At 45.3% G+C, this 13101-nt stretch overlaps 1 protein-coding gene across 1 annotated transcript in view; it reads right to left on the reverse strand.

Annotated features, from left to right (window-relative positions):
* Nucleotides 1-13101, reverse strand: part of zgc:85777 (uncharacterized protein LOC405871 homolog) — a 41146-nt gene that overhangs the window by 8870 nt on the left and 19175 nt on the right. The window contains exons 3-4 of the mRNA XM_056298582.1: nucleotides 7062-7191; nucleotides 109-215 (exon numbers count right to left, since the gene is read on the reverse strand). Of these exons, the coding sequence (XP_056154557.1) occupies nucleotides 109-215; nucleotides 7062-7191 (237 nt within the window). The remainder of the gene's footprint in view (nucleotides 1-108; nucleotides 216-7061; nucleotides 7192-13101) is intronic.

Genomic DNA, 13101 nt, shown 5'->3' on the forward strand with positions numbered 1-13101 from the left:
TCTTCCCCCTGAGCCAAAGTAGGGTGGTTATTCAAATTGGGTCTGAGATGGCTGAAGGAAATTATTTGATAATGAAAGACTCGTGGGACTATAAAAGGAGAGACCCACTTGAGACATCAGAGCCAGCACCGACTTCGCTGACACCCAGGCAGGCCACTTTGTCCCCCATGATGGAGGGACGGAGGAACTCCTTCTTTAGCTCAGCTGAACCAAACCTGCACATGAAAACACAAACACACATATCGTGTATATACACCCATCTGGCACCGATGCATGCATGTGCATAGCCACAGACTACAATTAATGTATGCACTGTATACGCATGTGCATATCACACAAAAAGTGTACCACTGGTTCAATCTAAGGTACTTATAGCCAATCATGATTGATACATTATACATTCTCGCCATTTTGTGCGACCTCTGTGATATGCTTTTTTAGGGGCTGGAGCTTCAATTTGTGTAAAATATTTACCCTTTACACAAAACTATGTATTGTTTCTAACTGCCCAAGGACACACTGTCAGCGGTGTTTGAGTTTTTGAAAAGTACAGCTCTATTTTGTCTTCATTTTAAATACATTTACGCTTGCTACCATGCTTTGCCAACACTCGCTTGCTAGTTAAGGTTGACGTGCATCAGTCTTTTGCTGCTGAGCCACGGAGATGGCTCAATCTTTGGATAAAGTAAAAAGAACACACAACTGTGCTAAAACAATTTCAATTGAGGACTCGTCCGAAAAAATGATTTCTCCCCAGATACACCTGTAAGCAGTCCTCTCCACAAAATGAGGAAAAATGAGCACAAGCAATCTGACGTGACAAACTCCATGCTCCTTGTCGCAATTGAACAGATTGGTGAAAGACAGAACAAGTTTCTTGAGAGGCTGGTATCAATCGAAGCTACTGTGGAGGCCAATATCAGGACCATTCAGGATCTTCCCGCCTTGGTGTATGCGACAGGAAAGCAGGCAGGTGATGCTGGCAATAAAGTTGCTAGCCTAGAAGAGAAAGTTAAAAAGTTGGGGGGGGTGAACAAAAAGCTTCAGGATGAATTAGATGCCTACAAAAGATGATGGAACCTACGAATCTCAGGTATCCCAGAGTGCAAAGGAGAAATTGTGGAAATGTCTGTGATTGCTGTATTTACATGTGTGTCCCCTGGATTAGTCGACACCCTTCAGGGATCCATGGATATCGTTCATAGACTGGTACCAAAGAATGGCAAAGGGCAGCGACGTCGCATCACTGTTCAACTCATATCATGGTCGCACCGCGATCATATTTGGAAAGATGCCAAGAACTCTGAAGTACTCAAACAAAATAAGATCAGGATCATGGAAGACTTGACTCAGCGTACAAAGGATGACCAAAGCAAACTATGGCCGCTCATGGAGCAAGCAAGGAAGGAAGGAAAGCAGGTTGGCTACAGCGGTCCTTATGCAATCATCGCCGGGAAAAGATTCTTGGCAGATGATCCATCCACTCCCTCCATTATCCAAACCGCTTATCCTGCTCTCAGGGTCGCGGGGATGCTGGAGCCTATCCCAGCAGTCATTGGGCGGCAGGCAGGGGAGACACCCTGGACAGGCCGCCAGACCATCACAGGATTTTTTTTCCTTAGTGTTTTTATTCCTCTTTAGGCAGATGATATATAACCTTTTTATGGCTTCTGACTTCGAATGATGAACGAACGTTGTAGTTATTACTACTTGTTGGTCAGGTAAATTTTCAAAACCAATGTTGTTTAGTATGTCTTTGACATGCTAATAAGTTCCATGTTGTGAGGGTTTGGATTTAAAGGATTTCTCTCTCCCCTTCGTTTGCTTCCTTTACCTCTTGAGTGCAAAATAATGGGGGCATGTTACTGTATGTTCAGTTCCATTGTCACTTCGAAAAAAAAATATTTTTCTCCCTTTATACTGTAGCAAGCTCTTGATTTAGTTTATCCCCTTGCACTGTAGGTTCTGGGGGTTGAGTTTACTTGGAGGGGATTGGGGGCCGATTGCACGGGGGGGGGTGAATGAACTTAATTGTGTCAAGTTATGTGAAATGATTTTATGTGAAATGAACTTGGCATGGTTGGGTTCGTTTCCCAGGTGTCCTGTTTCCTGGTTTGTTTTTTTTTTTGATGGGCTTGGCTTTTACAATTTACAGTGTAAGTTTTAGGGTGATTAAAAAATAAATCATTCATTTTTAGGTCCATGTTAAGATAGCCCACTGCTGACAAATTTATTATTTTTGAATGGGTATAAGATTAAGCTATATTTTGCACTTCATTTTTTCCTCTAACTCTCAACCTTAAACATTCCATATCTACCAAAAGGGTAGGTTTTTTTTTATTCTCTTTTCATTCAATTTCATCTTGTTCCATGTGTAATATTCATTTTTCTTGTTTTTCCTCTTAATGCATGGGGGGGGGGATTCGTGACATCACTAAATGTAAAGCTTTGTTTTTATTTTGCAAATCTCAGAAAAGGGATATTTATTTTTTACAGGAAACACTCAAAGTGATGAAAAATTCTGCCAAAGTGAGGAAAAATTCTGGCGAAGTCAGTGGGGAGGTACAAGATTGGTTTGTCATGGATCAAATCACTCTGGTGGGGTAGCAATTTTATTTGATGGCAACCTTAGTGGAAGCTCAGTTCAAACACATTTCTGGGGAAGGAAGATGGATAATTTTTGTATTACAAATTGAGGACTCTTTCTTATTTTAGCAAATATTTATGGGTTTAATAGATCTCCTCCAAACATTTTGCTTCTTGAGAATGTATCCACCAAAATGTCTTCCTTAAAACAAAAATATCTCTCTGCCTCAGTAATTGTGGGTGGGGACTTTAATGAGGCACCCAATTTATATTTAGACAGATTCCCCCCAAGAGATAGTGTGAACAATCTTAATCCAGTAATTGGTAGTTTTACTGGAAACCTTTCCTTATTAGATGCTTATAGATATACTCATCCAACCAATATGGATTCATGTACTTGGTTTAAATAAGATGTATCAAAGAAATCACGGCTATATTCTTGGCTTATATCTAGTTGTCTTATACCCTTGCTACTTTCCAGTGAAATCTCTCATGCTCCCTTAACAGATCATGCCTATATTGACCTTGTTATTTCCAATTCAGTTAAGAGACAGCATAGACAACCAGGGTATTGGAAATCAAACTGCCCACTCTTACAGCAGCCGTCTTACTGTGAAGATATTAGGAAACTAATAATAGGATTTAAGAATAAGATTGATATACCTCCTGTTTTGAAATGGGAACTATTCAAATTTGAATGCCGTAAATTTTCTATAAAATATAGCCAAGTACTCTCAAAAACAAATGCTTCAAGAAATTCTAGCATTTTGAAGGAAATAAGTTCCATATTATCTTTAGATCAACCCACTGAAGATGATAAATAGGAACTATATTCACTTCAGGAGAATCTGGATTCTCTTTATGTTGAGAAAGCAAAAGGTGCCTTCATAAGGTCCAGGGCAAAGTGGCTAGTATTTGGAGAAAAGAATTCTGCATATTTTTTTAAATTAGAGAAAAAAAATCATCTCTCTATATCAATTAAGTCTTAACTAGTGAAGAATCTTCAGTTTCTGCATTTGTTTCTTGTTTCTATCAAAAGATGTACACTACATCCTTTAGCCCCCCCCCTTATAGCAAGTATTTCTTTGATAAAGTTAAATCATTTATCCCTTAAATTAGTCAAGATAGTGTTGACTTTTGTGAGTGCCCACTTAACTTAGAAGAACTAGATGTAGTCAAAAGAATATTAATAAAAATATTATCTTTATTATATTATTTTCCCTTAATAAAAATGTGCTATTTAGAAACAAGACTATATTTTTTAAGAACTGCATGTACAATGATATAATATTTGTATTGGGCTTGATAAATTCCCAAGGTGGACTTTACTATTATGAGGATGTTATCCAAAAAACTGGTGCAGACCTCCCTAAGACGGAATATGAAAAAATTGTCAAGAGTATATCTACAGGACTGATTCATCTTGTAAAGGCTCCTTTACTTTATGGCCCTTTTTCTGGAGAACTCTCCAAAATTAAAATAGGGGGTACAAACCTGCTTGATCGCAAATGTAATAATATGAACATCATGAGAACACTTACATCAGACGAAAGCTGTGTTCCTAAAGCATTATATATTTGGAAGCTATCTTTCCCAATGTCTGTCAACAAAAATATATGTTCTGAGTCTAACAAGTTCTTCATACCCAATAAAATCAAAGAAATACACTTGAAGATACTACATAAATATTACCCATGTAACACATTTTCATGCAAATTTAAAGCAGAAATCTCAGCAAAATTTTCATTCTGTAACACAGAAGAAGAAACTATTTTACATTTATTCTTTAATTGTCCTTATTCCTCTAGGAAAGATATTGCATTAATCATTTCTGATACATTTAACAAACTACTTAGTATAAAAGAAGGTATGGTCTTGTTACTTGATTGCACTACTGGCTCATCCCCTGTAGATAATGCTCTCAAAATTCTGTGTTTGTTTGGTAAATTTCACATTCACAAATCCAAGTTGATGGGCTCTAAGCCCAATATTCATTTATTTTACATTGATCTGATATTCTTTTTCAAGTCCCTTACCAAAATAACTTCTAACAAAAAGGCAATGAAAACATTTCTCATCTTGGAAAAATATTAAACACATTCGATAAACAAACAGGTTAGATTTACAATGTTTTTTATGTTTTGTTTTTTTTTCTTCTGAAAGACTCCTAACATAGTGGCTCTTATTATCATCATCTGATCACCAACCTCCTAAGTTTATTTTTGTGTCAACCTTTCCTTGTTTATTTTATTACTTTTATTTTCTCTTTTTTGCATTGTATTATATTTAAACTGTAATTATTACTTTTTATGTTTTGACTCTCCCCTGTACTGAAACTCTGACATTGTATTGTTGCAATGTAAAAAACAACTGTACATGAAAAAAAAATGTTCAAAAAAAATTACACATTGTCACAGTATTAAACTATGTTTACTGTACTCCAGCAAGCAAGTCAGAGTAACTATGCCATAATTGTGCTGGTGGTTTGAGGGGAGAGAGTTCCAACTGGAAAGAGTGAAACTTAATATCCCTTAAGCCTGACTGATGACATCCCAGTTAAAACATGGACACAGTACCTTTCCATTTCGAGGTCTGCATGGCAGAGTCAAATATGTTACTCAAGTAGCTGAGGATAATTTTTCCATAAAAAGGTTCTGTACAGTAGGGGCGTCACAAATATTTTTATATGAAGATGACTCACCGAAGTTGACGAAACTCTTTTTGACAAATGACACAACCACAGTGTGAGTCCTCAACAAAAAATGTGAGGCATGGCTAAATTCATATTAAGTATTAAGAAGCCAAGTTATATGGTCAAGTGTCCCTACAAACACAACTGGCCGTGTCTGCGGGTGGGAAGCCGGATGTGGGTATGTGTCATGGTCGCCGCACTAGCGCCTCCTCTGGTCGGTTGGGCGCCTTTTTGGGAGGGAGGGGGAACTAGGGGGAACAGCTTGATCCTCCCATGCGCTACACCCCCCCTGGTGAAACTCCTCACTGTCAGGTGAAAAGAAGCGGCTGGTGACTCCACATGTATCGGAGGAGATCTGGTAGTCTGCAGCCATCCCCAGATCAGCAGAGGTTGTGTATCAGCGACTGGGACAGCTTGGAAGAGTGGGGTAATTGCGCGGATACAATTGGGGAGGAAAAGGGGGGAAACCCCCCCCGAAAAAAAGAAGCCAAGTTACTATTGGGAGAGGGCAACTGGCCTTTTTTTTTCCGGTACTTTATCTTAGGGGGTCGGGAATTATCTAGTAATTTCCTAGTAATAAGGTGTAATTATCACGTAATTTCTTAGAAATAAGGTTGAAATTACCTTGTAATTTCCTAGTAATAAGGTGGTAATTATTAAGTAATCTCATGAACAGCGTGTGTTCATGAGAAATTACTAAGAAATTACTACCAATTTATTAGGAATTGTATCACCTCATTACTAGAACATTACTACTGCTTACTTTCACCTTATTTCTAAGAAATTACGTGATAATTACCACCTTGTTACTATTTCCGACCCCCTAAAATAAAGTGTTACCTTTTTTTCTAGTCAGACAGGAATGTGCAAAAACATGCAAATCCAGAAAGCCCTTTTAGGTAGCAGCTGGACCGAGCACACTGCGACTTTGAAATGAGAGCTGTCATTGTGAAGACTTTTTTAAAATTTTCTGATAGACTACACACACACACACACACACACACACACACACACACACACACACACACACACACACACACACACACACACACACACACAGACTGGGCTGCACAGTGGCCCAGTGGTTAGCGCTGTCGCCTCACAGCAAGGCCCTGGGTTCGAACCCCGAAGTTGTCCAACCTTGGGGGTCATCCCAGGTCGTCTTCTGTGTAGAGTTTGCATGTTCTCCCCGTGTCTGTGGTGGGTTTTCTCCGGGTGCTCCAGTTTACCCCATCATCAAAAAGACATGCATGTTAGGGTTAATACTCCTGTCTGTGCCCCTGACCGAGGCATGGCAAGACAAATTGGAGTTGGTCCCCGGGTGCTGCACAGCGGCTTCCCACTGTCCCTAGCTACACAGCTAGGATGGGTTAAATGCAGCGCATGATTTCCCCACAGAGATAAATAAAGTATATCAAAATAAATAAATAAAATTTTCTAGTACACCCTGTCAGTAGTAATAACAGTTGAAATACACATAATTAAAATACTGTGGCTTCTGTGAGGTTCTGTGAAAGATTGATACTTCTCAATGGCTCATACCAAGTAGGAAACCTTAATGATATTCCAATGGATAACCATAATGGAGTATTCGTTTTACATGACCCTAGGATTCATTTAGTCTGAACGGGAATAAATCAAGGGTCATGTAAGTATTTCGAGGTTCAGTGGCTTATTTCCTTTTAATCACTATTAACCACTTGACATTTGGAAAGTACTTATTAGTGCTTGTGCAGTTGTATAGATGACGGATTGTGTACTACAAACGGTCCGTCAACAGTACCTTGCCAGTGCAGGAGTAGCCATGTCAGTCTGTACACCGATGGCCATAGGGATGCCTCCACAGCGGATGTTGCCCAGCTCCTCTGACACTGCCATGCTATAGCTGAAGTCCAGGCCCAAACCTCCATACTCTGCCCAGAACAAGACACACACCCACTTAGTTACTGCAGCCACAGTCCAGGGCTTACTTTACACAGTGTGGAACATTTAGGTGAATGAACACATTTTTATTTTAAATTCATAAATACCAATAACATTTCAAATGGCTACTACTCAGGTGAAAAAAGAAAAAAACAAATGGCTAGTAAGTGTTTTCTCATTTCACAACGAAATATAAAACATTAGTGCGTTCAAGGAACGCTCAAGTCCAGGGATCAGTGGGAGTGGGAGACCAGCAGTGGAAACGGAAAAAACCATCTACCGAGCGTACTAACTTGAGTCCTCACCCTGGACATCCTTAACGGTACACTACGAGGCTGTTTACACCTGGCATTACCATGCAGTGATCTGAGCACATGTGGACACCTAAGTACATCAGTTCACACCTGGCATTAGAAAGCGTCTCGACTTGATTGGATCTCACTTACCCGCTCTATATGCAAATAAACCCCTACATCACTGTGGTAGGGGGTGTGGTTTAACCTCGGTTGCAAGCGGAGAGAGGGAGCGTGGCTCGCTGGAGAACAGATGCAATGGGGGGGCTGATTAGTTATCAGGTGTGTCAAACTAACAACCTGTCCCTTATATACCACAGTGAAGCTGGGCGAAACACAGGGCTGAAGGGAGGCAGAGGGAAGGGGAGCCACACGCTTTGAAAGGAGAGAGCGAGGAAACGGCTCCGGCGCCAGAGCACACCGGCCCATGCAAGCGAACCAATGCAAGATATTATTACATAAAGTCTGTGTTAATCACCTAAAACCGTGTCTGCCTTCATGTCACCCCCCCCCCCCGTTGCATAGACATGTCACAATCACATAAATGAACAAGCAAATAAACACGTAATACAGAAACACAAGAAGGGAGGAGTCGAAGCAACAGTCATTCAACAAAATGACACATCCTTGCTCACTCCTCATTTTAATGTGCTGTCAATTAGTATGACGTATTTCACATCTGTAAGTTTTTACTGTCAATTATTCTACCAAATTATGCTATCGTGCAAAGTTTGAAGTGCTCTTAAAGAAATAAATCAACCCATAACTGCACTTCCTTTCTTTTATTTCCACTCCACTTTGTCGTGAGGCACAACAGGATTTTAAAAAGTGCGTTGTAAATAAACGTTACTATTCAGATGATGACGACGTAGCTCCGTCTGAAAGCCTTCAGACGCCTGACCGGATATATTGTATTTAAGAAATAAGTTTTATGGCTAAATAGTTTCACATTATTATAATGGTACAGAGGCAGCAAATGCACGTGGGGCCAGATAGACACAAATAATCTGATGAGGGAAATGAACTCAGTGAATTAGGAGCGTCAGGCTCCGATTGTTTGTCTTCTTTCATTTTGTACTCAAGACACACAGCAAAAGTTGAAAACCTATTTTTAAGACTTGTTATGTGAGAAAATGTAAACGTCTGAACACTAGAGTTTGTAATTCTCAACCGGAACCGTCAGGCTCAACCCGATCACGTCAGTTCAGGCTCAGATTATTTAATTATTCCAGCGGGTTTGAGAGTGTCGGGTTCTGTGCTGCAGTGGATAAATGAACCTGAAGTTGAACTTGAACGTGCAAGCGGACGGGGCCTCCTCCACAGTTAGTGGGTCTGATGTGTCAGAAATTACAGATGAGGTAACGGAGGGGAAGCTTTGGTGACTGCCTAGCCAACTAAGTCTTCTGCCTATGCAGTCTACAAAGATGATGTCAGTTGACTAGGCGGTCCTTCAATGCGCCATGGGACACATGTGCATTTACACCTCAAATGCCATGTGGACAAATGCGTCCCAGGCCACCTCCAAATGTGGCCTGAGTGATCGGATCTCAAAACGTATTGAGGACGCAGATTGAGACACACGTGGATACCCGTTCTATGTCCGGACTTTTCTCTCACCTCGCCCTAAGAAAAGGTGAAATGAACTCCTGTCATCTGAGCTACAACCTTGCTTACTTCAGTCAAGAAAGGCCTAAAAATTTACCTTTTCTGGGTCTACCTTTATTTGAAGATGGTCTTAAACATGGCTGTTATACTGATTCATGTCTTTACCCAGCTTATATGTAATTAATTACCTATTGTGCACTTACACCATTTGCACGACATCCTATGATATGCTTACCATTTAGCTCATGCAGATCCCTGCAGATTGCAGACTAATATATATATATATATATATATATATATATATATATATGTAGTGGTTATGGGAATACATAATTCCCCTTATTGAGCTAGTAGGAACATTGGTTTACAGCTGCTGTTTTCTCAGTTCGGGTTTACAGTGATACACTTCCGCTGCTGTTGTTGTAATGGTGGAAAGAATAAATGGTGCACGTTGTGTAGCCGAAAGAGAAAGTTGTCACGACTCCTGCTTGAGCTCCTCTACACTGGTGACCCCGACGTTTGTCTCTTGGTAGTTATCAGAGACAGTCTTTCGAACGAACATGGTTGACGAAATCAACGCGGTTTCTCTCAAATTGCCAGAGTTCTGGGAGTCATCGGCAACGACATGGTTCGCCCAGGCGGAAGTGCAGTTTGCTATCCGCAAAATAACAGATGACGTTACTAAATACTACTACGTGGTATCGGCTCGCGGGTGTTCGACTGCAACTAGAGTGGTGAGTCTCCTTACAAATCCTCCGGCGGCAGACAAATACAAGGGGCTTAAAGATCCCCTCTTGAAGATTTTTGAACTTTCCGACGCCGAGAGGGCCCACCGTTTCTTTTCTCTGCAAGGCTTGGGTGACAGCAAGCCATCCGAGCTCATGGACAAAATGCTGAATCTGCTGGGACCGGCGCACACACCTGCTTTCCTCTTTGTACAACTGTTTCTGCGACAACTGCCTGCTCAGGTGCGGGCCGCTTTGGCTAACACCAGCATTACCGATTGCCGCAAGCTAGCTGAAGAAGCTGACAAGTTCTTCCTGGCCAGCCAACAGCAGCACTGCGCGTCCGCGCTCACCCCTGCCCACCCCCACACGCCACCACCTGGTGACTCCATGGTGGTCGCCGCGGCAACCTCCGGTCGGTGACAGGAGCCCGGCCTGTGCTTTTACCATGCAAAGTTCGGGGTCAGGGCGAAAAAGTGCAACTCCCCGTGCAATTTCAGCTCGTCGGGAAATGCCAAGGCCGGCGCTCACTAGTGGCCATGGGCGTCGGCGTGGAGGACAACAGGCTACTTTTCCTGCAAGACTCCATCTCGGGGCGGCGTTTCCTATGCAACACTGGGGCGCAGAGGAGTGTCGTACCTGCATCGAGGGTGGACGCCCTGTCGGGCGCTCACGGCCCTCCCATGGAAGCTGCTAACGGCAGCTCTATCCGTACGTACGGCACGAGGCACATTGACGTGTTTTAACGGACAGCGGTTCAGCTGGGATTTTGTCACCGCCGACGTGGCATTTCCCCTCCTCGGTGCAGATTTCCTTTGTGCTCATGGGCTGCTGGTGGACGTCAGGAATCGACGCCTGATTGACGCCGTCACCTTCGCTTCACACGCGTGTGCACTCAGCGATACAGGCTCCGTCAGGGTGTCCAGCATGCTCTCCAATGAGGATGTGTTTCTCCATCTTCTCTCTGAGTTCCCTGACCTCACTCAGCCCACATTCTCGTCATCTACGACCAAACATGGGGTTGAGCACCACATCGTCACCACTGGCCCGCCGGTGCACGCCCGAGTTCGGCGCCTCGACCCGACCAAGCTCTCTGTCGCCAAGGTGGAGTTTGAGAACATGGAGCGCCTCGGCATCATCCGCCGCTCCAGCAGCCCGTGTGCTTCACCCCTCCACATAGTGCCTAAGCCTGGCGGGGGGTGGCGTCCATGTGGTGACTACCGTCGGCTCAATGACGCAACAACACCGGACCGCTACCCGGTCCCTCACATCCAAGATTTCTCCGCCCACCTGGCTGGGAAAGTGATCTTTTCCAAGGTGGATCTCGTCCGTGGATACCACCAGATGCCCGTCCATCCCGCTGATGTCCCCAAAATGGCTGTGACAACTCCGTTCGGACTGTTCGAGTTCCTGCGCATGCCGTTTGGGCTCAAGAACGCCGCGCAGTCCTTCCAACGACTCATGGACTCAGTGTTGCGGGACCTGCCTTTCCTCTTTGCGTACCTGGATGACATCCTGGTCGCTAGCACCTCCGTGTCCGAGCACTTGTCCCACCTCAGAGCCCTTTTCGAGAGGCTCAGCCTGCACAGGTTGATAGTTAACCCGGCCAAATGCCAGTTTGGTCTGAGCACCATCGACTTCCTGGGCCACCGGGTCACCAAGGACGGGGCGGCCCGCCTTCCATCTAAGGTGGAGGCCGTCGCAGACTTTCCACGCCCACACACGGCCCAGTCCCTCCGGGGGTTCATTGGCATGGTGTCCTTCAACTACCGGTTCATCCCCCGGGCTGCCGATCTCCTCCGCCCCCTATATGAGGCTCTGAAGGGCACAGCCCCCAAACACGCCGTGGACTGGTATGCAGAGAGGGACACGGCTTTTAAGGATGTGAAGGCCACCCTGGCTGACGCGGCAATGCTGGCACACCCTGTGTCTGGAGCGCCCATCGCCATCACGACGGATGCTTCGGACTACACTGTCGGCGCGGTTAATGAGCAGTGGGTGAGCGGCGCGTGGCAGCCGCTTGCCTTCTTCAGCCGGCAGTTGAACCTGAGAGAGCGCAAATGCAGCACCTTTGATTGTGAGCTGCTTGGCCTTTTCCTCGCTGTTAGGCACTTTTGTTTCCTACTGGAGGGCCGTCAGTTCACGGCTTTCGTCGATCACAAACCGCTGGTGTTCGCGATGGCCAAGGTGGCAGAGCCGTGGTCAGCCCGCCAGCAGCGACAGTTGGCCTACATCTCTGAGTTTACCACCGATGTGAGGCATGTCGCTGGGAAGTCCAACCCGGTCGCCGACTGTCTCTCCCGGGCCATCGCTGGTGCTGCCCATTTGGGACTCGACTACAGCCAGATGGCGGCTGACCAGGCCACCGACCCAGGAGTGCAGGCATGCAGGACCGCCGTCACAGGGCTGCAGTTGGAGGATGTGGCTTTCGACGACGCCAGCGCCACGCTCCTGTGCGACGTCTCTACGGGTCAGCCCCGCCCCGTCGTTCCGACTGCTTGGAGGCGGCGGGTCTTCAACGCAGTCCATGGGCTGTCTCACCCTGGCAGAAAGCCTTGACAGAGGTTGGTGGCGGCAAAGTTTGTCTGGCATGGACTCAAAAAGGATGCGAGGGACTGGGCTGAAATCTGTGTGGAGTGCCAACGCTCCAAAGTGCTCCGGCACATCAAAGGGCCCCTGATACCTTTCACAGTACCTGAGAGGAGGTTCGACCACGTGAATGTGGACCTGGTAGGCCCCCTACCCCCCTCCCGTGGTTTCACATACCTGCTCACCATGGTCAACAGGACCACGCGATGGCCAGAGGCCGTCCCGCTTTCGTCCACGACAGCGCCTGAGATTGCCCGAGCGTTCATCGGAACCTGGGTCGCCCGCTTTGGCACCCCATCTGACCTCTCCTCGGACAGAGGGCCGCAATTCACGTCAGCACTCTGGGAGGTGATCGCCACGGGTTTAGGGCTGAGGCTCCATCGCACCACAGCATATCACCCTCAAGCGAATGGATTGGTCGAGAGGTTCCATCGCTCAATGAAGGCCGCATTGCAGGCTACCCTCAAGGACGACCGCTGGGTCGACAAACTGCCTTGGGTCATGCTTGGGCTCAGGACGGCCCCCAAGGAGGACCTCCAGTCCTCATCCGCCGAACTGGTCTACGGACAGCCACTTCGGGTCCCGGGGGATTTCCTTCCCACCGCCACAGCTCCCTGGTCCGCCAGCTGCCAACGGACTGCGCTGCAGGAGGAAGTCAGGGCTTTTGCACCGGTCCCCACTTCTCAGC

Source organism: Lampris incognitus, chromosome 18, assembly GCF_029633865.1.
Source record: "Lampris incognitus isolate fLamInc1 chromosome 18, fLamInc1.hap2, whole genome shotgun sequence".
NCBI lineage: Eukaryota > Metazoa > Chordata > Actinopteri > Lampriformes > Lampridae > Lampris > Lampris incognitus.